Genomic DNA, 25,704 nt, shown 5'->3' on the forward strand with positions numbered 1-25,704 from the left:
CTTCCAGATGCGGCTCTGACAAGTCCGAAAGCTAATTCAATATGGATTTTTACCCATCCGCGGATTTGAATTTGAATTTATCAAACACGTGCGTGTATTCAAATGACGCAACGTTGCACAAATGTTTTCGTGCCAAGCCAGATCCAAGAAATTTTTGTGGCTTGGAGCATGGATGAGCTCCTCTTCCTTCTTACCGTGGCGTATGATACGGGTGCTGGCGCTAGGAGCGAGGGCCCTGACTTCTTGGCGCTTGTTCCTATCCTGCTTTCGTACCTGTATGGCCGTACGGCCGAGATTGCTCGGGCACTAGTCATCATGGATGTTCCGGAGAGTGAGCAATTCATTTCCACAAGAAGATTGAAAGGGAACAGAGAACTGCCGGACACAAAGAGAGAAGTTGAGGCGGTCCTTTAGTGATGCTTACTTTTACAAAGGCGGGGGACTAGAGATCTACTAGGACAAAGAGGTACCCGTGTATATTGTTACTTCCTGTGTCAAGATGTCGTTGGAAGAAGAGGAGAAGGAGGGAAGGAAGAAAGAAAGAAGGAGAGACGCGGCAAAGAGAGACCAAGGTCAAGGAGGGTTGCCGCCGCCGGCGATGGGCCGATTGGCAGGGTCGGAAAGCCAACCTCCCTTCTCCCAGACATGACCTGGCTTCCACCGTTCCGTCTCACGGTGCTCCTGGTGGGTGATACCCTTGAGGAGCGAGTGGAGCCGGCTGAAATCGATGGGTTTGAGCAGCCACCCATCCATTCCAATGTCGCACATCTCCTGTCGCATCGAGTAGTCGAGCGTGGCAGAGACTGCAAAGATGGGGATGCGACCGTTGAGAACATGGGCCGCGGGTCGGTTCGCCAGTTGGTTCCCCTGGCTCCGCTGACTCTCGCATTGTCGAATGCGCTTGCAGGACTCCTGGCCGTTGCAGATGGGCATTTGAAGGTCCATGAGGATGACGTCCATCTCATTCCCATCCTTTTCAAACTGCCGGAAGCCCTCTTCGCCATTGACCGCCAGCAGGACTGTGTGGCCGTCAATGCCGAGGCGCTTCTTGAGAATCATGCGATTGATGGGATCGTCCTCGACCACGAGGACCCGAAGCGGCTGCAGCTTGTCGCCCTTTGACGCGCCAGAGACTTTTCCTCGCACGATTGGTCCTCGTCGGCGCGACGAAGTCGGTGCCGCACCGCTGCCGCCAGCGGCCGACTCGGAAGAGCTGGGCGTCGACATGGCGGGGCTCTGCATAGCAGTGGTAGTCGTCTCGTTTGAGCTCGTCTTTGAAGGGAGTCTAACAAAGTCTGGGGGCGTCTCTCGCCTCTTTGCCGACGGCTTTTCTTCTCGCTGCGTCACCATGGTTGTCGAATGTGGCCCTTGCCGATGCTGTGGCAGCCGGGGCGATTGCTGTATGCCGCGCCGTTCTTGCTGCTGCTGCTGCTGTTGTTGTTGTTGTTGTTGTTGAAGTGCCTCTTGGGACCGATCGAGGGTGTCGAGTGAATGCGGGTCCACCTTGACGGAGCGCAAAGGCACGGCAGATCCGGCTACCTGTCTCGTGCCTTCCGTCGCTGAGGGGTGCCGTTTGAGTGCACCAGTGGGCCGAGGAGGAGCCACAGAGACTCCCCTCGGCCCGCTCGCCTCGAGCGCTCCTCCGCTGGATCGGTGGCCCGGGTCGCCAGCACTGTCGCCACCGCCACTGGCCGAGGAAACGCGTCCCATGTCGGCGGATTGGCGCCGCTGGGGCGTCGCATTGTGATCATCGAGGTGCGGTGCCGAAATGGCTTCGACCAGAGAGTTGATCTCGCTCTTGACGCTGCCAGAGTTGCCGCTGCCGCCGCTCTCAAACGAATTGGATCGGCGCATCTTGCTCTCGCTGCCAGATCTCGAAGCAGCTTCCTGTGACGACGAGGAGCGAAAGGGCAGGTAGAATGTAAACCGAGACCCTTCTCCAACGGTGGAATCGACCCGCAGCTGCCCGCCCATGTTGCGCACCACACGTGCGACGATGGCCAGGCCAAGACCGAGGCTGCTCTCGCCGCTCGAGGCATCCTTGCGATGGCCACCTCCGTGGGCGCCCCCCGACTCAAGGTCCATCGTCGTCGTCATCGTCGTCATCGCCGGCGGCGGAGGAGGCGACGAGGAGGGGGAGCGCGAGTCCTGCGACTCGTTGTCAAGCCGCTTCTGATTTGGCTCGGCAATGACCGATTCGACTTGCTCAAATTCTCGGAAGAGAGCCTCGAGCTTCTCCCTGGCAATGCCCGCGCCCGTATCTGACACGACGAGCTCGATCTCCATGTCGCAGCCCTCGGGCAGCTCTGCCGTCATCTCCTCCTCTGTCCTCCGTCGCATCTCGACGTGGATGTGGCCTTGCTCCGTGAACTTGATTGAGTTCGACACAGTGTTGACGACAATCTGTCGCACCCTGGCCGCATCGCCGACGACAAAGCACTTCTCGGGCGATGTTTCGAGAGTAAATTCAATCTTTCTGCGTTTGGCTTCCCACTCGTGCATCTCGACGGCCTCCCGGATCGTGCCCGAGACATCGAAGGGCTCCTGTAGGAAGAGCTTGTTGCCCTCCTCGTGCCTGGTCAGGTCGAGGAGGTCGTTGATGACAAACAGCAGGCTCTTTGACGCCATGTGCGACTTGCTCAGGTTCTCGCGCGTGTCAGGGTCCAGCTGACTGTCGAGAGCCATCTCGAGGTAGTTGATGATGTGGTTGAGCGGCGTCCGCACCTCGTGCGTGGCGTTGGAGAGGAGCAGCTTGTTAAGCTGATTGTACTGCATCGCCTGCTCTCGCTGCCGCCAGACGCTGATAAATTTGCCGTAGACCAAGCACAGCACCGAGGCCGTCTCCAGCTCCTCGTCCTTCCAAGCTCGACAGGTGCCAATGACTGTTTCAGACCAGATCTTGAACGACTTTCTCGGTTCCAATGCTGCCGTGCCCTCCTGGCCTTCCTTGAACGGCTTTCCGGCCCAGTTGACGTGCCTCGTCTGCGCCTTTCTCAGGAAAGTGATGAAGTCGATGCCCGAATTGGACAGAGGGATGAGGAGGAGACCAGCGATGACCTCCAGGCCATTGGGAAGGACCATGTCGGGAAAGTCTGCGGCCACGTCCTGCGAGGTGACGACCTGCTGGAATTTCTTGATCCGCAGATATTCAGTCACGGCCAGGACCTCTTGACTGGCGCTGAGCGGACCCAGGATCTTTGCCTCGTTGCCAATGGCAATGACGCCAAAGTCGGCGTCGAACAGCGTGAGGAGATCTTCGGCATTGGAGATGATGTAGCCACTTGGATTCTTGTCGGTGGGCAGCGTGTTGATGAGCTTCCTGGCCGACAGTCGGCGCGTGTAGCTCAAGCGCTCGATGTTGCGCGAGACCGACTCGCCAATAAGACGACAGAGTTGCCGCATGGGGAACGAAACGCGCTTGCCCTTTGAGCCGTATGTATGCAGGGCGATGAGGCCCCAGAGCTGGTCAAAAGCCGTGATGGAGATGGACATGGACGCACGCACACCCATGTTGGCGAGGTACTTGACGTGTATCGGGCTCATGGCACGGAGAAAGGAATGAGTCATGTCGACGGGCGAGTTGAGTTCGTCCACGTCCTTGCACACCATTCGCGCCGAGGACTGATCGCGGTCGTAGAGGAGACGAACCTTGTTGATCATGTAAAGGTCTCGAGCCTGCTTTGGGATATCGGTGGCGGGAAAGTGCAGACCTCGGTAGAGATCGTGGGTATCGTCCCAGTCAACGAGCTCACACACCACCTGGCCGTTCCATCGCTCGTCGAACTGGTAGATCATGACGCGAGAGAAGCCGGTGATTTCTCGAATGACGCTCACGGCCACCTTGAGAAAGCCCTGCAGCTCGCTCTGAGCCGTCAACTGCTCGTTGACCTGGCTGAGAATACCAAACATGTCGAGCATTGCCCCTTCCTCGTGAACCTCGTTGACGTCCTGCTCCGAGTTTCTCGCCCGGCCTGGTCTTGGTCTCCGCCCACTCTTTTGACCGCCATGCCGCCTCAGGCGAGCCAATGCCTTGAGGGGCTTCGATGACGGTTGCGTCGATTCGACAAATTGTTCGGGCGTGGGGATGTAGGGCATGCCTTCGAGGCCACCCTTGGCCCTCGACATTTTGACGGCTGTGCTGACCTTGGTGGTGCCGTCTGAAGCAATCGTTGTAACACTGGGCGGCGGAGAGCTGCTACCAGACTTGGTGCTGCCACCGCGGCTCGTCGAACTGCTACCTCCCATCTCGGTCATCGACTCCTCTGGGGAGGGGGGAGGAGACTTTTGCGCCAGGGGGTTGATCTTGTCGTGAATGAGCTCAAATTCGAGCACGATTGTCGGTTTCAGCTGTGTGTTCTCCTCGCCATCGTCCCTACGCTTGGTAGCAACGCGGTGAGCAGCGCACCAGCAGTCCCAGCGTTTCCGTGTCGAAGCATCGCCCTGGCTCCAGCCGCTGACCTGGAAGACACTGGGGCCAGACTCGGTCAATTCCTTTTGCGACTCGTCGAGTGTCTCGATGTTGTCCCAGAGAATGTCAGCCTGATCATCCTCAAGGCAGTCCAGAAAGGACTTTAGAGAGAAGAGATAGGTGGGTGACAGGCCAAGGATCTTGCCAGTGTTCTGTAGGAGCCACAAAAATGGTGAGCGACTTGATCGAAAAGGCACTGATGCAAAAGAGTTTGATCACTCACCTCTGAGCATTGTCGGACTTCCAGCGAGCCTTCATCGTCCGATTCTCGCATCACTATCATGCACCCAAAGGATTGCACGGCACCCGGGATGTGGATGGGCTTACAGACAGGATCGTCGAGTGATGAGCACGACGTTTTGAGTGTAGCCGACCACTGAACTCAAAAACTCACCTCATCTTCGCAACGAGAGATTTCGCCATCTCTGCCCGTGACGACCATGTGCCCCTGCTCAGTCTCGATGTGACGGAATCTGGGCTGCATCATGCTCTCGAGACGCTGGCTCTCGGACACGGCAACGCTCTCTGTTCTGGCCGTCGACATGCGAGCCCGGCCGTCGCCACCGCCGCCACGGCCAACTGTCTGATGCATCGATGCATCCTGCCTCGATGGCGGCGAAGGTCTCGGCTCTTGTGCGCCCTCTAATCTCATCTTTCGCATCTCATCGTAGGGAAAGTCGCCGGGAGAAGCATCGGGCGGCGCCACATTGGCACCTTCGCTGACAGAGTCGTCGGCCGCCAGGGATCCACTGCCGCTTTCGAGGGACTCGACACTCTCGTTCTCCTCATCGGCTTGCTTGAGGGAACCGGCACCACCTCGTTGGCCGGGATACTCGTCCGGGTTGCCCTTACCTCTGAGCGACGACGACGGGGTGCGATGGAAACGACCTTGGGTGGGATTGCGGAGCTGGAACGTGTTGCTTTCCGCATCTTGATTCTCGTTCTGCTCCGACCCGGCCACACTCGAAGGACCAGGAACCTGTGAGGATCGGGATGGCGTCGGGGGCGTGTCAGACGTCGATGGTTTCACCGACACGGCAGACTTGATGGGGTAGATGAACGGCGTCTGGACCTGCTGTGTGCTCGTCGTCGACCCGGGCGATCGGACTTCATCTGTTGGCGAGCCAGGAAAGGCATGCTGTGGTGGTGGGGAAGACATCGTCGTGGGGCTGGCGGTGAAGCACGCGCGAGGGAGCGAGAAGACAAGAAAGAGAGAGAGAGAGAGAGAGAGAGAGAGAGAGCAGAGGCACGAGGCGGGAGTTCGATGCGCTTTCTGATCAAGCGCAGGCTCCGTGCGCGCTCCGAAGTCGTCGGGTGAAACTCGGAGGCAGTGCTCGTGCGATGCTTCTCTTTCTCACGACTGCGTTTGTCGGACCATGAACGGTGATGACCAGATAGCCGCAGGAAAGAATGGGGGCCAGAGTAGTGGCAAGCCGCAGGATGGGGACCGAGAGGGGTCTATGCGGGCCTTTCCGCGAGCTCCGACTTGCTTGCGTCCAGCTCTGACGTCAGCAAGAGTGGATCAGGAGCGGTCTCGAGGCGGGGAATCGCAGCAGATGGCGGCGTTCAAATATCTGTTCCGTCGCGCGGTCGTGGGCGTACGCGTGAGAGCCAAAGAGGAGAGGTTGAAAACGACGCGAGCGGGGCACAGAACGGTGGAACGAACAGAGACGCCGAAGAGCGGAAGAGAAAGGAGGAACAAGAGGGTGAAAAGGGGGAGGAAAGGGGGAGAGCGGGAAGGGGGAACTGAGAAGCGCAGAAGAACCACCACCAATCGTGAGAAAGAGAGAAATTGTGTCGACGACGATGAGCAGCGAGCCTGTCCAGGCCGATCGGTACGACGGGTCTAAAAGTGCCTTTGACTAATGGCAAATCTGTATTCTACTTACTAATTCCGTCCATCTCAATCTAAAGAAGGACCCTAATGCCACGTGGGAATTAATGCTCTGGCTGCAGCAAACGGCCCCAAGGCCCAGCGGTGGCTTTTTTTCTTCTCATTGTTTCGGGCCTGGACGGCGCAAGCCTTTGGCCGTCGACCGGCGCTGAAAAGTCTCCTTGGCCTACATGTCCCAGTCTGAGTCCCACTCCGACTCGCTCGGTGATTGTGCCTGCATTCAGAGCAAACAGCAGTCTTGTCCAACCGTCTTTGTGAGAGTGGTATTATGTTCATGAGGGTGGAGACCCATACGAAGGCGCATTTGGCTGAGACACGGAGCAGCTTCCTCGTCATGAAATATGAAGAAAGAGTACGTAGCCTGTCGGAACCAGTCCCCGTCCATGGCAGCAAATTAGAAGACGAGGAATCGTGCCACAGAGGAGCGCCGAACGAGAGCGCCGAACGAATGCTGAGAATCCCTTGGTGTCAGATGCGAGACTCAGCTGCCAGGATGAAGTTACTCAAAGGGCCATCTTCGTGGCGTAGTTTCTCAGCGCATTTTCAAAGCGTCATTATTGCGCTCGACTATCCCAAGCATCTGGGCTTGAAGAGCCAGCCTTCCCCGCCCTCGTCTGTACGGACGTGCTGTCGTGCGGGCGCGCCCCATCTTGCAGGTTGAAAGTTGGGCCCAGGCGCGCGCCCTCCACGTCCCAGAGCTCAGTCTTCCGAGTCCCGGCATATTTGCACTGTTCTAGAGACGTCTCTCGGAGCTGCTCGCTCCGGCGATTAGAATTAGGCAGCATCGCCTCGCAGTGCTCCTCACCGGCTATCACATCTCCACCATACCCCGCACTTCAACAAGTCCCCAGTGACAGAGCACACCGCGAAAAAATATAGCCATCCATCCAACAGGTCCCTCCTTCATATCGATTGGCAGGGACTGGATCGAAGAAGCATGGACGGGGGAGACGAGCAACCGCCCCTATCTCCGGACTCGTCACGCGAGCAAACAGCAGCAGCAGCAGCAGCGGCGGCGGGTGCGCCAAACAGCTCCGATGACTCAGGTACCGCGCACGCAGATCACCAGCAGCAAGGCTCAGCTGGACCTGGTCAAAGTGCCGCAGCACCGATGGCTTCCGGGTTCGGTTCGATCGTGGAGGCGTTCATGAACAGCTTCAGGAGCGCCGTGGCGGGGGAGCAGCAGCAGCAAGCCCATCGCCCACAGCCAGCCACCTCATCGGTGACACCGGCTCCGAGTGGCCCGTCTGGGCCGACGGGAGAGGGTGGTCAAAGCGTACCGAGTGCCCCAGCGCCACCGACAGGACGGTCGGATGAGCCAGCGCCGTCGACTGGTGGTGACGACAGCCGTTCGGCGCCGACGCTCTTGTTTCAGATGCCGTTTCTCAATCAGAACGGTCGCCCAGCCACTCTCGCTTTTGTTCCCGGCCCGCTGCCAGTGCCACAACAGCAGCAGCAGCAGCAGCAGCAGCAGCAGCAGCAGCCACGACAACAAGAGCCACTGCCAGCAAACAGCCCTCAGCGTGGCAATTCGCAGTTCAACGGCTTCCACGTACCCACGGCGCCCATCTTTGTGCCGCTGGGCAGCTCTCCATTGCCGTTCAGCTTCCTTTTTGACAACCAGACGAACACGGCGTGGCCGATTGTCGCCCTGCCCGACGGTGGACAGCCCATGCCGCCGGGAGCAATGCCGCCCTCGGCGACTGGCCCACGGACGATGCCCGAGTTCATGGCCGGGCCGCCGTTCCACGTCGTCATCGACTTCAATTTTGTCCCCGCTCGGGAGCCTGAGCGGCCGGACCCCGAGCGAGCGGCCCGGTTCGTCTCGTCGCTCGAGCGGGCCGACGCCGAGCTGCGGAGCCGCATGGCCCGGCTCGGCATGGGCGACATTGGCTCCCAGGACACGGCCGACCACCTGGGCTGCCCCATCTGCCTGGATGAGTACGACCAGGACGACGTGCCCGAGTGGATCGGTGGCCAGGCCAGCAAGGACCAGGAGGTTGTCGCCGTGCCCTGCGCGGGGCACCACACACTGCACCACCGCTGCCTGCTCGAGTGGCTGGCCAACAATGCGCCGTCGCAGTGGACATGCCCCCTGTGCCGCGCGCCGCTGGACCGTGAAAAGGTCGACAGCAGCGCCGCAGACTCGCAGCAGGCCAGTGCCACCGACTCGAGGCGGCCTCAAGGCCAGAGGCGGGCCGACGAGGAGCTTAAGAAAGCCGAGTACGAGTCCAAGTCACGGAGCCTGCGCGAGGAGGTCAGGTTGCGCGAACGAACAAGGGGCTGGCGATGCGACTCTCCGGCCTGCCTGCCCAGATATCCGGGCGAAGAGACAGCCCTCGTCGGCGGTGGCGGCGGTGGCGGTGGCGGCAGTAGCAGCAGCAGCTGCTGCAGCAGTGGCCCCGTCGATCTGGAGCTGGTCAGCTTGCTTCCATGCCGACACAAACTCCACCTCGACTGCCTTTGCACCTCGATGCGCCTCGAGCAAGCCATTGGCACCGAAGCAGCTGACGATGACGATGATGATGATGACGACGAAGACAACGAGGACGTCAATGACAATGACAAAGATAATGACCAAGAGGGAGAAGAGCAGAAAAAAGAGGAGGAGGAGGCCCAAGAGGGAAAGGAGGAGAGCGGCTCAGAGGCCAGGAAAGACAGGCCGGCTGCCTTGGATGGGGGAGAGGCAGCAGCGGCCATCGGTCTTGTCAGTGACGACAACAAGGCACGGGAGACGGTGGGCAAGTGGGTGACGTGCCCCACGTGCCGCATCGAGGCGTGGGCCGAGCTGCCCGCAAAGCGCAAGAGCAAGAGGGTCGAGGCGGCACGGGCAAAGCAGCAGGCCGCCACCAAGGTCGTCGAGACTACCGTCGTGCTCGACGGCAACCAGCTCGAAGCAGTGACAGAAGATGGCAGCGGTTTCGATCGAAAGAATGACTCGGGAGTGTACCTCAACCATCCCGGACCCATCGCCGGCACCAAGCGACCAGGCGCAGACCTCGGCATGGATGCAACGGCGACGAGGGAGCGAGCCCGATTCGACGATGCCGCCGCTGCTCTCCTTGTCGATGCTGAGGACGGCGCCAACGACAGCGACGTTGACGTCGAAGCCATGCTCCGCTGAAGTCAGCACCCCTCAGTTCCTGTACTTTTGCCCAAACGGCCATGTACCACTAGTATAGACCTTCTCATCGCCATCCGGTCAGGCACTGCATGAATGCGTCAGTCGTGTTAATCTATCCATTACAATGAATATTCTATTCCGAAGGCATGGTTGCTACTACGTATTCTAGGGTAGCAGCGAGCCTCTCTTATCAGTCGACGTGCCCGATGGGGATGGGGAAGGTTGAGAGATAGAGAGAGAGAGACAAGTCTGTGGCCTCAAACTGTTATTCTCCTCTGCAGCCAAACTTTTCTCAGGGGCTCTCTTCTCGCTCGCGGTCCCTGTCAAAACGAGCTCTAAATCGTACGCGCGCGCACGACTTTTTGTGATTGTTGGTCTCGGTCTCTCTTTCTGGCTTGCGTCCCTAGTAGTAGTTATCTCGCTCTCGGACCTCCGTTCGAAATCAGCGGGAAAGGAAAGTGGGCATCCCCATCTCCGACGGGCCCAACGGCGGCACGACGGCTTTCTCCCCCTCTCTCTCTCCAAATGTCAAAGCCGCTGCCCGCGGGCATGCCGCACGACCATCTCGAGACATCTCCGAGTGGCCGCGTGTCACTTCCGCGTGCAATGGACAGCTCGACGACAACCACAGTGACGATGTCGGACACAGAGCGCGAGCGCGAGCGCAGAGAGAGAGAAGGCGGCGGTCGTGGTGGTGTTGGTGGCAGCGGAGGCGGCGGAGTCGGAGGAGAGGTGGGAGGTGAACCGCATGGAGAGGAGCAGCGTCGGCCGCGCAACAAGCTGTGGAGCGCAGTCAAGACGTCGCTGCAGGCTGCCCATGCGCTCCGCGCGACATCTGCAGCAGGCGACCCGCGCCGGCGAACGAGGCAGGACGACGCCGACGAAGGCAGAATCGATGACGAAGGCCTCTCGACAGCTCAGGATGGACTGTGGGCTTCGTCGAGCTCCTTGCCTGGTCGAGGGGGGCCGAGAGAGAGGCGGACGACGAGCAAGGCGAGGGTGGTGAGCACAACGCACATCGATCAGTGGCAGAACATTGCGCATCTCTTTGATGAGGACAATGATGGCGACAAGGACGACAACGATGATGACGTCCATCAGGGCAACCACCTCGAGCAGAGGCCAGGCAGTAGCAAGAGAAAGAGCTTGCCAGACATGAGGAAAAAGAAGAGGCAGCACCAGACGCCCGTGCCGACGACGAGCGACGACGTCGACGAGGGCGCAGCCGCTGATGTGGAGCACCAAGAGGGTGGTGAGGGAGAGTCAAGGATCGGAAGCACGGCGAGGAGAAAGACGAAATGGAAGAGGTTTGGCCTGCCGCCAAGGACAGACACCTTTGAGACGACAACCAACAACAGGGACAGCATCAACCAGGAGCCTGAAAGCTGGATCGACTCGAATCCCGACACGATTCCCCGGAGAGAGGATCCGTTGGCCTATGCCGAGAACCAAGACAGGCTCCTCGAGACCGACACCGACACCGACGCGGATTCGTCAGACGCTGACAATGACGATGGCAGCGAGGATGCAAAGGCGCGCATACAGAGCAAGGGAAGATGGACCACACTGCAAGAGCAGATTCAGCCCTTGACAGACCCCTCACCCCTGACAAAGACGATCATTAAATGCGTCGTAGCCTACTTTGTCGCCTCGCTCTTCACTTTCTCTCCCTTTCTCTCCTCACGCATGGCCATGCTCATGCCCAACCAGGACCCCGAGTCGCCCAAGATCGTCCCCATCTCGAATCTGCACATGATTGCCACGGTTGCCGTCTACTTCCACCCTGGCCGCTCCATAGGATCGATGATCGAGGCAAACGTCTTTGCCCTCGTCTCATTTTCTTACGCCATTCTTTTGGGCCTCACCTCCATGCTCATCGCCGTCTTTCTCCACGATCGAGACTTTCCCGGTCTCAGCAACGCAATCACTGTTGTTGCATTTGTAGGCCTCGGTGTCACCCTCGTCGGCTACGCCAAAGTCAAGGTGGCCAAGCCGAGCTTCAACACGGCCTGCTCTCTGATCAGCGTCATCATCTTTACCGTCATCGTCAAGGAAGGTTCCCAACACCTTGGCCATTACTCCACCGACAAAATCTGGCAGTCGACCCTCGTCGTCGTGGCCGGTGTCGTTGTCGCCAACATTGTCTGTTTTGCTCTGTGGCCCATGAGTGCGACGACGAGCTTGCAGGGCGACATTCAGCGCAATCTCCAAAGCTTCGCCACCTTGCTCAAGGTCCTCACCAAAACGTTTCTTCTCGACGATGTGGCCGAGTTCAACATCAAGAGCGATAGGATTAAACGGGCGTGCGACGACCACCATTCTTCCTTTGTCAGCCTGAAGAAGAATCTTGCAGAAGCCAAGCTCGAGGCGCCTTTCGACAGACGGATGAGGGGTAAAGTTGCAAACTATGTTCTTGTCGTCGACAGCCTCAACAGGTTGGCCCAGCACCTTGGCGGATTGAGGAGCAGCTGCAGCCTGCAGCACGAAATCATTGTGGCGCAGCGCATGAAGCGGCGGAGCGAGCCAAGGACGCAAGAGGGCAAAGCCGTCTCGATCGGAGACGAGACAAAGCCGGATGTCGACAAGGGTGCTTTTGAGAGCTTCCTTGGAAACGTCGGTCCGCACATGCGCAGCCTAGTGGTAGGTTCCGACGATGTTTCGTCTCTGTAAAAGTTTTGCATCGACTAACGTCCTCGCCTACAGTTCACCTGCAGTCGAACGCTGAGAAGCCTACGCTGCGCCTTTGTCGTTGGACGCCCTCTTGATTCGTCCCCTGACGGGCCCTTCGACGGTCTCGCTGAGGACGTCTCAACTGCCCTCAAAAGATTCCAACACGAGCAGACGATCGCTATCAAGCGCCTATACACCGTCTTTCGTCGACCAGACGAGAGCTTGACACTACACCCGAATTTGGGTCTCAAGTCTGACGAGGAAGTATTTCTGATCTTTTACTTTGTCTTTCTGCTCGAGGAGTTCTCCAAAGAGCTTGAGCTGCTCGTGCATGCCCTTGATTCCATCAGGGAGGACGAAGTGAGAATCGAGGAATGGTCCAAGCTATGGTGGTGGCAGCGGCTGCTCCGAAGGTTTTCCCAGAGGGAAAAGAGGAGATCGAAAAGGAAAGAGGCCAAATTTGGAATGGATCATTCCTACCTTAGCACCATCTGTGAGTCTCTCCTTGCTCACCCTCTGCTCTGTTCTTCTTCTCACGAAGCGTGTCGCTGGCTGTGAAGCGGGCTTGTTTCGGTCATCGGAGGCCACGCTGCCCTCGATAGCCCCCCATCAGCTCAACACCGCCCAGACACCCCCAGCAGTCACAGCTCGTCAGCGGGTGAATCGCTTCATTTGGCATGTCGGTCAGATTCTCAAGGAACCAGACACGAAATTTGCCATAAAGGCCGGCTTGGGTTGCGCTTTATTGGCCGCGCCGGCGTTTATCAAGTCGACAAGACACATTTTCACCAACTACAAGGGCGAATGGGCCTTGATTTCGTTCATGGTCGTTCTGAGTCCCACTGTTGGCCAAAGTAACCAGATGAGGTCAGTTAAAAGGGAGGGAGTGCTTGAGATGAAGGATATTCTTTTGAACTGACTGTTTCGAGCAGCATCCATCGCATCGTTGGGACGTGGGTGGGAGCTTTGGCTGCCGTGGGCGCATACAAGGTGTTCCCAGACAACAATATCGCGCTGCCAATCTTTGGCGCCCTCTTCTCCGTTCCATGCTTCCGCTGGATCATCGGGCGACCTCAATTTGCAACGAGCGGTCGTTTCGTCCTCTTGACGTACAACTTGAGTTGCCGTGAGTTGTTTCCAACCATCGGTTACCCCGTGCTCGAGCTGAAATGAGGCGATTTGGTCCCCAGTGTATTCGTATAACCTTCGCAAGACGGAAATCGAGGTCGAAGAGATCGCATTCCACCGCACCGTTGCTGTCATCATTGGTGTTGTTTGGGCCACCATTCTCAATCATCTCGTTTGGCCCTTTGAGGCGAGGAGAGAGCTTGCCAAGGGCTTGTCCGAGTGAGTCGCGCGGGCGATTGCATGACGAGAAGGATGCAACCTAAAGGTCAATTTTTGCAGCCTTCTGTTCAATCTAGCCTTCCTTTATCAAAGACTGGTCCTTTCGTACTCATCGCCGAACGAGGTCACGACCGACTTTAAAGAAGACGGACCCGCATCGGTCGAAAGGCGATATGCCACGTCCATGGGAGCCAGCGGCAGCACAAGCAGTGGCGCCGATGACGTGGAAGAGGACATTGAGGAGCAAGGAAAGCCTTTGCTCATGAACGAGGGAACGAGACGTTCTGAGAAGGACGAGATTCATGTACTGTAAGTTGAAGTCTTCATTGCGTGGGTGATTTCGACAGTTGCTCACCTCGCATCTCTCGTCTTGACAGCGAGCTGAGCTTGCAGCTCCAGTTGATCAAACTCGAGGGCCTCTTGGCCCAGACGAAGCATGAGCCTCGACTCAAGGGTGAGCGTCACTGTCATGCAAAGCTCCTCCTCATTGATTGCCCTGACATCCTCCTCCTGTAGGGCCATTTCCGGTGGCGACATACCGCAAATTTATCAGCTCTTGCCAGGCGATTCTGGACCTGCTCCACACGATGCACCAAGTCACATCTCGGAGTGACTGGCATGACCGCGTGCGCAAGGATTTTGTCGTGCCCGTTGACGAAGGTGGCAAGCGGAGGGAGATGGTGGGCAACGTGGGGCTCTTCTTCTGGCTACTCGCCTCGGCCTTTCACCTCAAGATGCCTCTCCCGCCTTATCTGCCGCCGGCAGAGCAGGCTCGGCTGCAGGTCCTCGAAGCGATCAGGCAGCTGCCAGTGGTCAAGAAGAGGGCCATCAGGGGATCAAGCGAGGTGAGTGCTGCTGTCCCTTTGCCTTGGTCGGCGCCGCTTTACAGCCACTGATTGCGAGTGAAAAGTACCTGTTGTACTTTGCCTATGCGCTCAGTATGAAGGACCTCATCTTCCAACTCGAGGCCATGGGAAAGCTAGCGCAGGAAACTTTTGGCGTCCTCGGCGGCTCTGTCGAGAACTTCGAGCGGCAATTTCATCAGCAGCACCCAGCACAACGTCCGGATGAGCAGAATTGAGGACATTTCGAGATGGGCCTGGGCATGGGCATGTTGATCGAAGAGTGGTGTAGCTACAATTAGAATGGGCGGCATCTGACGCCGAGGAAAGAAATGCACACTTATACCTCCTCTACCTCGCCAGGAGCCTCCTCTTGAGGTGCTACTGCCTTACCCTCAGTCGCGCTCGCACTCGCTTCTGCGTCCGGTTTTGGCGCAGGCGATTCGTCGACGGGAAGAGGGCTTGCAGCCTTAGCTCCGGTTGATCTTGCTTTCTCGTCTTCACTCTTGTTGGGATGGAGCTGTCCGTCACTTTGACCAAAGTCAAAATGGGCATTGTGCATGGTGAGAGGCGGAGGCGAAGCTCTTGAAGAAGCACGACTGCGGGAAGCCAGTTTGCTTCCCAATGAGGTGGCCAGGTCCAGTGAACCTGTGCTCACGAATGTTGAACTGCCCATTTCATCGGACAGCGCGGCGGGCGATGACGGATGCGATGAGATTCTTCGGGCGAAGAGGCTCGAAGTCGAGGCCGGCACACGTTTCGCAGCGCTCGAATCGCGCAAAGCGCCGCCATGCAGCTGCGTCAGCAAAGAAGTGATTCGTGCCGCTGACGAAGACTTCGTGTTTGTGATGGCGTCGTTGGGCAGACTCGAGCTTGTAGAATGCGTGGTGTGAGGATTTGCAGCCCTGTCGAGGCTTGGATGGGCTTGTGCGGAGGTCTGAGACCGGGTAGGGGAGTGGCTTACGGTAGCGCTGCGAAGCGGAACGGAGCGTTCGATGGCGAAAGCCGCTGGATGGGCTGAAGTGATGGTGGAGGAGCGACGACGGTGGGCGTCTGGCGAGAAAGAGCTTGTGGGAGGAGGTGGAAGGACCATGACACCGTCAGTGGCGATTCCCAGCTGCTTATCCATCGTGCCGGACGTGAAGTCAGTCAGGAGAGCAATGGAAAGAAGGACAAAAGCATGCTCGCCTTTGTGCGCAGCTCGATGACTTCGTTGCGAAACTTGTTGGCCATCGTCCACGTTTCCTGTGCCCACTTGTCCGCCCTGGCTGCTTGGTCGCGCACGGCTTCGGCCTCGGCTAGGGCGTCCTTGAGCCGGTCGACGACGACATTTGGATCAGCGTCAATCATGAGGTCTGACAGGCGCAATGACTCGAGCGAGATGGGAAGTCGGCGCGAGCTCAACGGCGTTGTCGCTGTTGCCGGTGGCACCTTCGAGGCACACGGCTGCTGGTGCTGGTGCTGGTGGTCGATCATATCACGCACCACGACATTCTCATCCAGCGCACACAGGCTGACGGTGCTCCTTGAGACTGGCCTAGGATGAGTATGGCTGGCTGGTGTTGTAGGAGACACGGGAAGCTGTTCAGGTCCCAGCCACTTGCTTCCACCGAAGCTAGATCCAAAAGCTGCTCGCTGTGACTTGATGAGCCGGTCGACGACCTGGTCCGACTCTTCTTCGATTCTGCGCGAGAGCTGCGACTTCTCCTTGTTTAGCTGGTGGCGAAAGGAGGATACCATTACTATTAACGCTCGTCTACATGTTCAAAGCGAAGCTCTCCTCACCTGCTCCAACCTGTGGAGGAGGCCGAGAGTGACCTTTTCTGACTCCTCCTCGGCCTCTCGAATAAGCTTTTCGGCAGTTGACTTGGGCAGAGCGAATTCGTCTTTCATGTTGACGGACGCATCGTCACTGCATTGGGAGAGCACGGTGTTAGACCGTTTTCGAGCACCTGGCGAGCCATCGTAGAGGTCGTGGAAGTGTGGTATGCCTTCTTGACACAGTGCGAGCAGGGCAAGGGGACAAGGGGGGAATCAAAGAGACACAAACCACAGTCAGCATACAAGATGATTCAAGTGCGGTGGCGAAGCAGAGCAACCCACCATCATTGTCGAAGCTGCACGACGGGCGGCCTGAGCAGCCAAGAGGCTTTAGACTGCCGTGGCCGTAGCTTCCAGAAATTGGACGCGAGGTAGGACTGCCTTGCGTCGTCATGTCAGTGACTGTGACTGTGGCGTTCAAGTCTTAGTTGAAAGGAGCAGGAAGGACGATCGATTGCAATGGCAAGGTAAGCGACAGCACATCGAGTAGTGCACCAATGTTGCCGGAGGTCCAGTACCTCTACATGACATTCATCACCGCTTAGCTGGCTGGCTGGCTGGCTGGCTGGCCGCCCTCTAAGATGGGCGGGCGGCCTCCTATTCTTTTATTTTATCAACTCCTCCCTCCGTGACGTCAAGGAAAGCGGCGGTCAAAGCTCGCCTTACATTCAGTGCTCATCACCATCACACTCTCTCCCCAAGCATGAGCAAAAGGGCGAGGAGCAATACACCGCCTTCAAGCTGGTGGGGTGATGTTGATGTATGTAGTCCCCTGCCTCGCCCTTGTGAGCTTATTCTGCCAAGGTTGCGCACCGTCCTGTCACGAAGCTTTCCGACAAGGAAAGACCTGCTGTGCCTGCTGGAATGCCAGATAGGTCAGTTTGACAATGGACGTCTCGGTACCCTGGCTTTTGACCAATAAAGTCGGGGCTCGAATACATTGCATCATGGCATCCATCAAAGCATGTGCGTCTGGCGATATTGACTAGGCTAGTAGTAGTGAAAGTCGCTCGGTGAAACAAACGAAATGAAGCCTTGGCCGTGCCTAGAAAACCCGAGCACCCCGAGGCAACGCTCTAACTTTATATCAGCTAGTCCTCCCGCTCCCATTTCATCGTCTTTATTCAGACCACGGATGCCAGGCCCCGTTCCCCCTAGCTCAGGAGCAGACATTTGCAAAATGGAAAATAGAAAGATACAGCCCGTTAGCGTCGGGCGCCCTTGAGGTCAATTCAAGGTCGCGCTCCCGATGCCAGGAAAGTCCGAGCTCGATTCAGACGCATAAGTGAAAGAAGGGGACAAGCCGGACAAAGTGTGAAGCTGAATTGCCAATCTCATTCGTCTCGTTGCAACAGCAACAGATTGCCATGACTCTCGGCTCCTCGGCCAGCTTCCCTCACCTTTAGCGTCGCGAAGTGAAGCCTCCCGAGCGCGTGTATGTTCTCTCTCTCGAGATAAAGGGAAGAGGGGGTGGGGGATATATAAGAGGATTCAAGTGATGCCGGACGGAGGTTTCACCTCAAAGCCAGGGCCCCCTCTCTCAGGTCCTCCCTAGCCTGCGCTGCTTGAAATTGGAGGGTTTCCTTTTTTTTTTGGAATTTTTCCTGGTTTCGTTTTATCGTGGCATGATTTTCTTTTGCAGAGCGCGCGCTCGCCGGTAAAGCATAACATCATCGAGAGTCTGAGTCTGAGACCGAATGGACGTGAGAGGCAAAGAGAGTTTCTTTTTCCAGACACACATACACAAAGTGGTGTCGAGCCGCGCCGCACAGGCTAGGCCGGGCGATTGGGAACCACACAGACTGCTCTACTCTACTGCACACTACTGAAAACAATTGGCTTGGCGGGCGGGCGAGCCAGCCAGGGCGCTTTTCTGAGTCCCTTTCTTTCCTTTCTGGTTTATATTTTATTTTTTTGCTGCCGCGATCGTCGCTGCCGACTATCCGCATCACACCTCTCTGGCTGCGAGGTCGTTGTGGTCTATCCAGCTCCCTTATTTCACCAACAGCAGCTCAGCACGAGCAAGGCGAGCCTCACCCTGTTTCATCTCGCACCTCGTGAGGCTGAAGGTCGGACGAGCGGCGTTACAATTCGGTTCACTCATCGTCGCGAGAGAGAGGGAGAGAGAGCAACCCCGACGGGCCGCCATCGGTTACTTTACAGACAGGCGTGCCAGCCAGGGCAAGGCAAAGCGCAAACAGGCGTTGATCTGGGCGGACCGAGCTTCCTCGACATTAGGACAGGCAAGGGGTGGAAGAGGTGGGTACCTTGGCTGTTGTCTAGACGGACGTCGTCTGGGCTTGCTTGCTTTGTGAATTGAGGGCGTCCAGAGAAGGAGGGGTGCTGATCATTGAACACTGTCCCTCCCTCCCTCTCCCCTCCCCCATCGCCCTCCCTTTCACTTTTTCCCCCCCCCCCCCCCCCCCCCCCCCCCCCCCCCCCCCCTCCTTTTTTCCCCCCCCCCCCCCCCCACTAAGAATTCCAGATAAGCCCACAAAGCAGAGTCGACACTCTGACTCGCTTTCCTCCTCTCTTTGCCTCTCTTTTCTTTGCCCCGCCAGAGTCCTTATCGCACACCCGTAAGGGAGTGGGCCCCTCGCTCGCTCGGATCGTTTTAAATCGATAATTGAGGACAGGACTAGCCAAGGCAGGGCAAGTCAAGGTCAGGCGCTGTCCAGAAAGCAGACCGAGGTGGCGGAATTAAGGCCCAGCACTGCCTCTCCCTCTGCCCCCTCGGTACTAAGGCGCCTTCATCAGGGCGCTCCCAGGAGCCAGCCTCGCTCCATTGCACCTACCCCCTGCGACGCAATTAGTCACGCTCGGGGCGAGGAGGAGCTTTTTATCTACGACACCCCGCCGCGTGTGTGCGTGCGTGCGTAGCTTTTACCCCCCCTACCCCCTGTCTGTCGAGGACCGCACAGCCAAGGTCGCCGCCGCCGCCGCCGCCGCCGCCCTTTGCGCTTTTGTCGCAGTCTCCCCGCTGCGTACGCTACCGCCCATCCTCAACAGGCGACAAAGCTCCTCGCCCCCTTTCGCCAATCTCCTTCCTCTCATCCCTTCTCCTTTCCCTTTACCCCTTCCTTTCCCCTTTCCTCCTCTTGGCCCTTCTCCTCCTCTTTTTCTCCCCTTCCCCCCTTTCGTCTCCACACTTGTCCCGTCTCAGCCGTGCAAACGCACACTGCCCTCTTGAGTCCGGACCGGCAGCCGGTCGCCCATCATGGCACCCAGTGGCGACAGCATTCCCCATCGACACAATGCAGAGTCCGCCTACGGCTCGGTGACGGCCGAAGATGAGAGGCGAGGAAATCTGCACCACCATTCGCATCCCCATCCCCATCACCACCAGTCGTCGAATGCCAGCAGCATTCACGCTGCAGCAGCCGCGGCCGGAGCAATGGATCACCAGGTCGACGCATCTGGGGCTAGCAATGGCTCTTTCGACCGACAGCCGCCAAGCCCCGTCAGTGCAGAGGCTGCCAGTCGGCATCAGTTTCCTTCCTTTCTGGCATCGGCAGCAGCAGCAGCAGCAGCGGCGGCGGCGGCAGCAGCAGCAGCATCGGCGGCATCTGCATCAGCGTCAACGGCAGGGGACTCGCCTTCGTCCTCGTCCTCTTCGGCTTCCTCTACGTCCTCGGCGTCGACGGTCTCAACGGCTCTCCACGGCCCAGTCTCCTCTTCAGAGGCTCGCTGCATGCAGATTGCCCTCGGGCCCACCTCTCGCATGCCTGCCGGCGATGCCAGGGACCCGAGAAGCTCTACTGGCTGCGTCATGGACCTGGAAGGCTGCGACGGCACTTGCGCTCACGCTTGCAGCAGCTCCCAGGCGACGACCACAGGCGCCACATCGACATCGGGCGTAGGCGTGTCGCAGAGCCATGATGTGTCTTGCCTTGATGGTGAGTTGGCCAAGAGATGTGCTAGTGAGGATTGTGTGTGTCGACTGCGTTGCTGACTTTGCTCCTTCAGAGGACTACGCCGCCGAACCTGCCGTCATGACGACGTCGCCCATCGATGACGAGGGTTCCTCCCCTCGTCCACAGACGCCTTCGGCTCCCTCTTTCTCCTCATACTCTCTCAGCCCAGCATCAAACAGCCAAAGACCAACGAAGCAGCTGCGGTTCTCTCAGTCGGCAGCCTCGACCCCGACGGCGGCGAGCGGTGGCGGTGGCGGTGGCGGTGGTGGTGGTGGTGGTGGCGGCGGCAGTGGCAGCGACGGCATGCCCCAGCAGAGTAGCCCGTCAGGCTTTGAGTCTCCAAATGCCCTCCTTCATCGACGCTTCTTCAGCCGTGCGAGAAGGCAGGCCGAAGCGTCCAGACTCGGCAGGTGGGCTCCTCGTCACCATTCCACTGCGGGGCAAGCAAGCCCAACGGGGAGACGGCTCCTATCCAGGCAGATGTCTCCCACGGTAGGCGACGACGAGCCAAGTGCGCTCTCGGCCCTGAGCGAGCAGAGGAGATCGAGCATGGGCGACGAAGTCAAGGCGAGTGCCAACGGTGGATTCCACCTGCAGCCCGTGCCAGCGTCCAAGAGACGCAAGCCCGGCTCCCCGGTCCGAGGCTATGAGGGACACCTGTCGAAGAAGATGCGGATAGACGATCCATCTGCAAACGAACCACAACCATCGTCACACCCTCCTTCGATGACCGGGTCAGGTCCGAGTTTGTCAGATGTCAGTCGGCAAACTGTCGCTGCCGAGAATGCCGCGCTTCTCGCGGGCAAGGCACCTGCTGCCTCTACAGTCGCCGCCAACGGCGCCGCCACCGGTGCTTCCGCCAGCAAAAGCACCATTGCCGTCGAAAGCCGGCCGACGGCGTCTACGCCTCGAGATGCCTCTCACGCCCTCTCTTCTTACAACATGGCTGCAGCAGCTGCGGTGATGGCAGCTACGACGCCCGCTCAGGGTTCATCTGCCCCTACCAAAGCTGGAGCAATGGCTACCGTCGGCAGATCGGCTTTTCTCTCCTATCAGACCACGCTGCCCGACCCTCGCTCGCTCGTGAATGGCATGATGACGCCGACTGAAGCCTCCCAGTCTCGCTCGACTGCGCAGGCAAAGGCTTCCGCGCCGCAAGCTCGCCCCTCTGCTCTCCACAGGTCTAGGCAGGCGCCCATCTTGAGACCGGCCGATGTGGCCGCCCTAGATCGCCGACGTACAACCCGGCTACGTCGCACCTTGAGCTTGCCCAACCTCAAGGCCAAGCCTGTCCTCGATCTCTCGCAGCCAGCTGCGCATCGTCTCACACTGCCCCCGAAGCTGGCGCAATTTTTGGCCTCTCTCAGGAGTCACGCTCAGCACCAGGCAGCAGAGGAGGCGGCAGCCGTAGCAGCGGCCGAGAGGAGCGGCCGCGAGATCATCCACCGCTCAACGTCCTTTTTCACTCCACCGCTTCACCCTCCCATCACCCGGCACACGTTGCGCGAGCTGGACCTGGGCGAGATCCTCAAGAACCCTCAGCTGCGACATGACGTTGTGTTCGACGTCAACGTTCAATTCCGTCCCAACTTCGACGGAGAGCGGGGCAGGCGCAAGAAGGAGGCCGGAAACAAGTACTGGATTGCCGTCATGCGCGAGATTGAAAAGAACTGCACATGCACCACCTTTAACGGTCGTACCTTGCTTCCTTGCACTTGCTCCTTGAAGCAGCTCCCGCACATGCACCAGCAGCAATCGCAACCGCACAAGGTCGGCACTCCGAGAGGTCGTCAGCCCCATACGCCTTCTTCAGCGTCCTTTGGTCCTTCTCGCCACGGTCTCAGCCGCATTATTCCATCGAGGATTCCCATGCTGATTCAGGAGTTGAGGGCCATCTGCCTCTCCATCTTGCCCTCCGGTTCCTCAACCGATGCCACCTTGCTATGTCATCCTTCGTCGCCGGCCAATCCCGGCTCCTCGTCTGCGCAGACGCAGCCGCCTTTTGCTCCGTTCAGCTCCGCGAAACACGCTGTTGACAAGCCCGCTCAGAATACGACGAAGACGGCGACGTCCTCCAAGAATGGCGAGGGACAGCAGCAGCAGCAGCAGCCGTCGAGTGTACGCACGACAAAGACGGTAATGACGAACATGACTTCGCTGCGAGCTGGAATGTCGGGAGGTCCGTCGTGGGCTGCGTCGCATCATCTCCTCATCGCACAGACCCTGGACCCTCACCTCATCACCCAGCAACTGAACCATGGCGTCTTGGATGTGGCTGGTCTTGTGACGTTCATGGGCTCCATCCTGAAGCTCCACTGTGCGCCCATGCGAGACGAAGTGATCGAAAAGATGGTCGAGGTAGTCTGCGTCGACGGAGATGTGGCAAAGGGTTTGCGAATGTGCTTCGAGATCCTGGAGCTCATGAAGCTGGTCAGTGGCGCCTCCTCTAGTCGCGATGATGTATGCGTGTAGCTTGACACTGAAACTCTTCACACAGGACATTGCCAATCACCAACTTCGTTCCTCACGGCTTTACCTCGTCGAGACGGCCGTTGACTTTGAGACTCGCTGGTTCCGCGAACAGATTGAGCAAGGAAAAGTTTCCTTGGAACGCACCACATCCTGGTTCGCAGACGCTCACCGTCAACGGATGGGCCAGTCCTCTTCGCAGGGAATGAGCAGAAGCGACGTCATCTCGAGGTCATTTGATGATGGTTTCCTCAAGCTCATCTTCGACCCTCCAGCTGCGCTTCAACCGTTGGCTGCTTTAGCTAACAATGTCAACATCAACGGGCAATCGACAGGTCTGCCATCGAACCAGGCCAGCAACACTGCGGTCACGCTATCGTCGAGCAGCCTTAACCACGCATTCATCACCTTCTATCCAGAGACGTTCCAGTTTGACGCCTATCGACTCATGACGTTCCACGGCGATGTGACGGACCTGACAGTTGTCTACATGCTTCTGCTTCTCTTCCGACAGCTTGCATGCTCGCCCTTTGCGCTCGGACAGAATGCTCTCCCCGTCACGACGCTGTCGCAGTCTGCCATCATTACAAATGCGTCCAACATTGCCTCCCGCCAGCTCGAGATGGTTAAAACGGAGATTTGGTGCCTTCTGAACGACGCCAATATGTCCATCACGTCGCCTACGACAACCAGCCCCCCTTCAACACCTATACCCCGGACGCCGACCACACCGGGAATGGCTGGCCGCCTTCTTGCTGCCGTCGCCACGGGTGCCAGCTCGGGAAGCGGGGCCGGAGGAGGGGCAAAGATTGACAATGCCAAATGGAAGAAAGCGATGCGGGATGTGGTCCTACAAATTGCTGCTCGCGCCAGCTCCATCCAGTGGCAAGCCAGATGTCCGACTGCCTATTCTGCCACTGATGCATCTCAGACGTTGCCGATCAATGCCGGTCCGCCTTCGGAAAAGACGCTGGATCTGCTCAACTCGTGGCTCGACACGAACCTGCGAAATGGCAGCGCTCTGCACAAGCTCTGTCAAAACAGGCTCCGCGACATCCTCCGCGCTATCCTTGTCGATCGGCTTACTGGCGCTGCTTCTTCCTCGCCATCCACCCCGTCCACGACTCTGGGCTCGTCGCTCCGCGTAAGACGATCAGCGGCTGTTGCGACGACATCCACGGCGGGCGTGCCGGCCAGCAGCATGGCGCCTCCTCCGTCCCCCTGTGCCAATGGCATGGCCACGGTGAGGAAGCAGCCTGACGACAGCATCGACGAGAGCAATCTTGCCGAGGCAGGTGCCGATGCAACGTGCAAAAGGCAAAAGCTCGAAGATGGCTCCACCGCCAAGTCGGCCCCAGCCATCTCGAAGATCCCATCGCCAGACACAGCATCTCCAACCTGCTCGACGCTGTCGCCATCAGCGACGCCCACAAGCAACCGGCCGACGAGACCCCTTCGAGGCCAGAGCTTACCGGCTTCTCCGTCGCCGAGCTCGCCCGGTGTCGCCGCCGATCGAGACTGGGAAGGAGCCTTGCAGCGTGCGGGCTTAGAGCCATTCACGGCCGAGGTCAAGCTTCTTGGCGATCGCGCCGCTAAGGTGGCTGCCTTCCATTTGAGAGTCTTCAGGCCATTGTACGAACGCATCGCTGCCGACTCTTCCTCCTCTAGCCACAAATAGGGTGGCCTTCTTCTTCTCTCCCCCAGTCGTGGTGCTTCACTCTCCCTTTTTCCTCCATCTCTATATTTTCAGTCTTTGCAGATTCGTTCCTCAGCATCTCAATGTGTCGTACCTCATCTTCCCGTTCTCAATCTACACGACCTCGTTAATTCTCACTTCTCTCAATACACACCGTCCCTCTGCCTTCGATTTCTCTGCCAATCCTCAAATGCTCAATGAAGACAATCAGAACAGAAGCAATTACAAAGATCGTAGATTAGTGGTTCGGATGATAGAAACAGAAGAAGATGCAACCAACGAGCTAGTTGATCATTTGGCAATGATAACTACTGCGAGGCGAAGACTTTTTCATCCTCTGTAGACGAAGGCACGACGTCAATGGCTGAGTTCGCGTGCGGGGTGGATGTCGGCCAACTCGATAAGGCGAATCTGAACAAGGATTGTCAATCTCTGCCTTTTCTTACGATGCTGTCGACAGTCCTTCCTCTTCAAACTGACCTTGGAGCGGCACCAGGACCAAGCGCCCATTCGTTTCCAGTATGCGTGTTCCAGGAAGGCGACTTCCCATCGTGCCGATGCCTTTGACCGCCATGTCGGGGAATCGAGCCTGGACCTTCATTTTCATACCAGACCGCCGAGATGCTCATGGACAGGATCGCATAAAGGACAATGGCAAAGAAAAAGGCCGAGCAGAATCTCGAGCGGGCGCGACGGGTATAATTGTCGTGTGGGTCAAGCTGAATGATGTGAGTCGGGAGCTGGCTCTGGGAAGGGACGATGGCGATCCGGAGCGTTCCGTGCGGCTGGTAGGGCGACTGTCCGTAAGGTACACCACCCGAAGCTACGCCTGCCGACGGTGCAGAGCCCTCACGTGAGGGGAATGGGTACACGGATGTTGCGACGGGAGCTCCATGCACGTTGCCAGTTCTCTCTGCTGAGCTGGGGCCCGAAGCAGTAGCAGCTTCGTACGACGGTACGGCCTCGTCCCCCTCCTGCTCCCCACCCTGCTTGAGGGCTTCTCCCTTCTTTTGGAGTGAGTCGGCTTTAGCAGCCGCGGCGAGCCGTGCGTCGTCGATGGCCATGATGTTTGAGTGGTAGACGAAGGAGGTAGTAGAGGTGGCGGTGCTGAGCGCTGCTGCTCCACTTCACGCAACGAGTCTAATCACAGCTTTTTTTTTCTCCTCTTTTAGGTCGCGCCTCCATTCCGTGCCCGAAAGCAGACAACGCTCGAGTCTCGTCAAATGCATCCAGCAGCTCTGCAACTCGGTCGTTTGTTCTGCCTGGATCAAACACTGAAATCATCCCAACCTCGAAAGAAGAAGAAGAGGAAATGTCGAGCGCCACGGTAGCATCATTATGTGTCTGGCTAGGATCTTGCTTCTTTGCTCCGTGATCTCCGGCTTGATGTAAGACCCTCAATCGCTCACAAATCTTCCTCGTATTTGTTCTCCCTTTAGGACCTTCCTCTCTGCCGTGC

The 25,704-nt window shown here is 58.1% G+C and overlaps 7 protein-coding genes across 7 annotated transcripts; 4 read left to right on the forward strand and 3 right to left on the reverse strand.

The window, feature by feature from the left end:
* Positions 1-573: 573 nt before the first annotated feature.
* FA10DRAFT_287125 (hypothetical protein) lies at positions 574-5,627 on the reverse strand (the record flags this gene model as incomplete). The annotated part of the gene is made up of 3 exons (XM_025524122.1): positions 574-4,620; positions 4,692-4,790; positions 4,863-5,627. The coding sequence occupies 3 exons, from the start codon at positions 5,625-5,627 to the stop codon at positions 574-576; spliced, it is 4,911 nt and encodes a 1,636-aa protein (XP_025376433.1).
* On the forward strand, positions 5,622-6,474 carry FA10DRAFT_138862 (hypothetical protein). Its single transcript, XM_025518024.1, has one exon. It carries the CDS (start codon positions 5,845-5,847, stop codon positions 6,316-6,318), a length of 474 nt encoding a protein of 157 aa, XP_025376434.1. The 5' UTR covers positions 5,622-5,844; the 3' UTR covers positions 6,319-6,474.
* Positions 6,475-6,998: 524 nt separating this feature from the next.
* Positions 6,999-9,630, forward strand: FA10DRAFT_267810 (hypothetical protein). The gene has a single exon (XM_025522064.1). It carries the CDS (start codon positions 7,300-7,302, stop codon positions 9,484-9,486), a length of 2,187 nt encoding a protein of 728 aa, XP_025376435.1. The 5' UTR covers positions 6,999-7,299; the 3' UTR covers positions 9,487-9,630.
* Positions 9,631-9,861: 231 nt separating this feature from the next.
* On the forward strand, positions 9,862-14,700 carry FA10DRAFT_267811 (hypothetical protein). Its single transcript, XM_025522065.1, has 9 exons — positions 9,862-12,126; positions 12,190-12,649; positions 12,717-13,023; positions 13,089-13,282; positions 13,347-13,503; positions 13,564-13,812; positions 13,881-13,957; positions 14,020-14,348; positions 14,414-14,700. Exons 1-9 carry the CDS (start codon positions 10,123-10,125, stop codon positions 14,582-14,584), a joined length of 3,948 nt encoding a protein of 1,315 aa, XP_025376436.1. The 5' UTR covers positions 9,862-10,122; the 3' UTR covers positions 14,585-14,700.
* Positions 14,701-15,494: 794 nt separating this feature from the next.
* Positions 15,495-16,582, reverse strand: FA10DRAFT_280315 (hypothetical protein; the record flags this gene model as incomplete). The annotated part of the gene is made up of 3 exons (XM_025523608.1): positions 16,449-16,582; positions 16,131-16,336; positions 15,495-16,061 (listed from the first exon to the last, which is right to left on the reverse strand). The coding sequence occupies exons 1-3, from the start codon at positions 16,558-16,560 to the stop codon at positions 15,495-15,497; spliced, it is 885 nt and encodes a 294-aa protein (XP_025376437.1). The 5' UTR covers positions 16,561-16,582.
* Positions 16,583-18,914: 2,332 nt separating this feature from the next.
* Positions 18,915-24,471, forward strand: FA10DRAFT_139032 (hypothetical protein). The gene is made up of 3 exons (XM_025518025.1): positions 18,915-20,062; positions 20,133-22,510; positions 22,578-24,471. The coding sequence occupies exons 1-3, from the start codon at positions 19,384-19,386 to the stop codon at positions 24,225-24,227; spliced, it is 4,707 nt and encodes a 1,568-aa protein (XP_025376438.1). The 5' UTR covers positions 18,915-19,383; the 3' UTR covers positions 24,228-24,471.
* Positions 24,412-25,354, reverse strand: FA10DRAFT_267813 (hypothetical protein). The gene has a single exon (XM_025522066.1). The coding sequence runs from the start codon at positions 25,307-25,309 to the stop codon at positions 24,716-24,718; it is 594 nt and encodes a 197-aa protein (XP_025376439.1). The 5' UTR covers positions 25,310-25,354; the 3' UTR covers positions 24,412-24,715.
* Between the last annotated feature and the right edge of the window lie 350 nt (positions 25,355-25,704).

This window comes from Acaromyces ingoldii (genome assembly GCF_003144295.1).
Source record: "Acaromyces ingoldii strain MCA 4198 unplaced genomic scaffold FA10scaffold_4, whole genome shotgun sequence".
Classification (NCBI taxonomy): domain Eukaryota; kingdom Fungi; phylum Basidiomycota; class Exobasidiomycetes; order Exobasidiales; family Cryptobasidiaceae; genus Acaromyces; species Acaromyces ingoldii.

What these genes read in the sequence shown, in the direction of transcription:
- FA10DRAFT_267813 (XM_025522066.1), bottom strand. Translation starts at nt 25,309, where the DNA reads ATGGCCATCGACGACGCACGGCTCGCCGCGGCTGCTAAAGCCGACTCA.
- FA10DRAFT_267811 (XM_025522065.1), top strand. Translation starts at nt 10,123, where the DNA reads ATGTCGGACACAGAGCGCGAGCGCGAGCGCAGAGAGAGAGAAGGCGGC. An exon ending in GACGTACAACTTGAGTTGCC is followed by an intron (nt 13,283 to 13,346) that starts GTGAGTTGTTTC and finishes TTTGGTCCCCAG; the next exon opens with TGTATTCGTATAACCTTCGC. An exon ending in CCATCAGGGGATCAAGCGAG is followed by an intron (nt 14,349 to 14,413) that starts GTGAGTGCTGCT and finishes GCGAGTGAAAAG; the next exon opens with TACCTGTTGTACTTTGCCTA.
- FA10DRAFT_139032 (XM_025518025.1), top strand. Translation starts at nt 19,384, where the DNA reads ATGGCACCCAGTGGCGACAGCATTCCCCATCGACACAATGCAGAGTCC. An exon ending in TGATGTGTCTTGCCTTGATG is followed by an intron (nt 20,063 to 20,132) that starts GTGAGTTGGCCA and finishes TTGCTCCTTCAG; the next exon opens with AGGACTACGCCGCCGAACCT. An exon ending in TCCTGGAGCTCATGAAGCTG is followed by an intron (nt 22,511 to 22,577) that starts GTCAGTGGCGCC and finishes CTCTTCACACAG; the next exon opens with GACATTGCCAATCACCAACT.
- FA10DRAFT_267810 (XM_025522064.1), top strand. Translation starts at nt 7,300, where the DNA reads ATGGACGGGGGAGACGAGCAACCGCCCCTATCTCCGGACTCGTCACGC.
- FA10DRAFT_138862 (XM_025518024.1), top strand. Translation starts at nt 5,845, where the DNA reads ATGAACGGTGATGACCAGATAGCCGCAGGAAAGAATGGGGGCCAGAGT.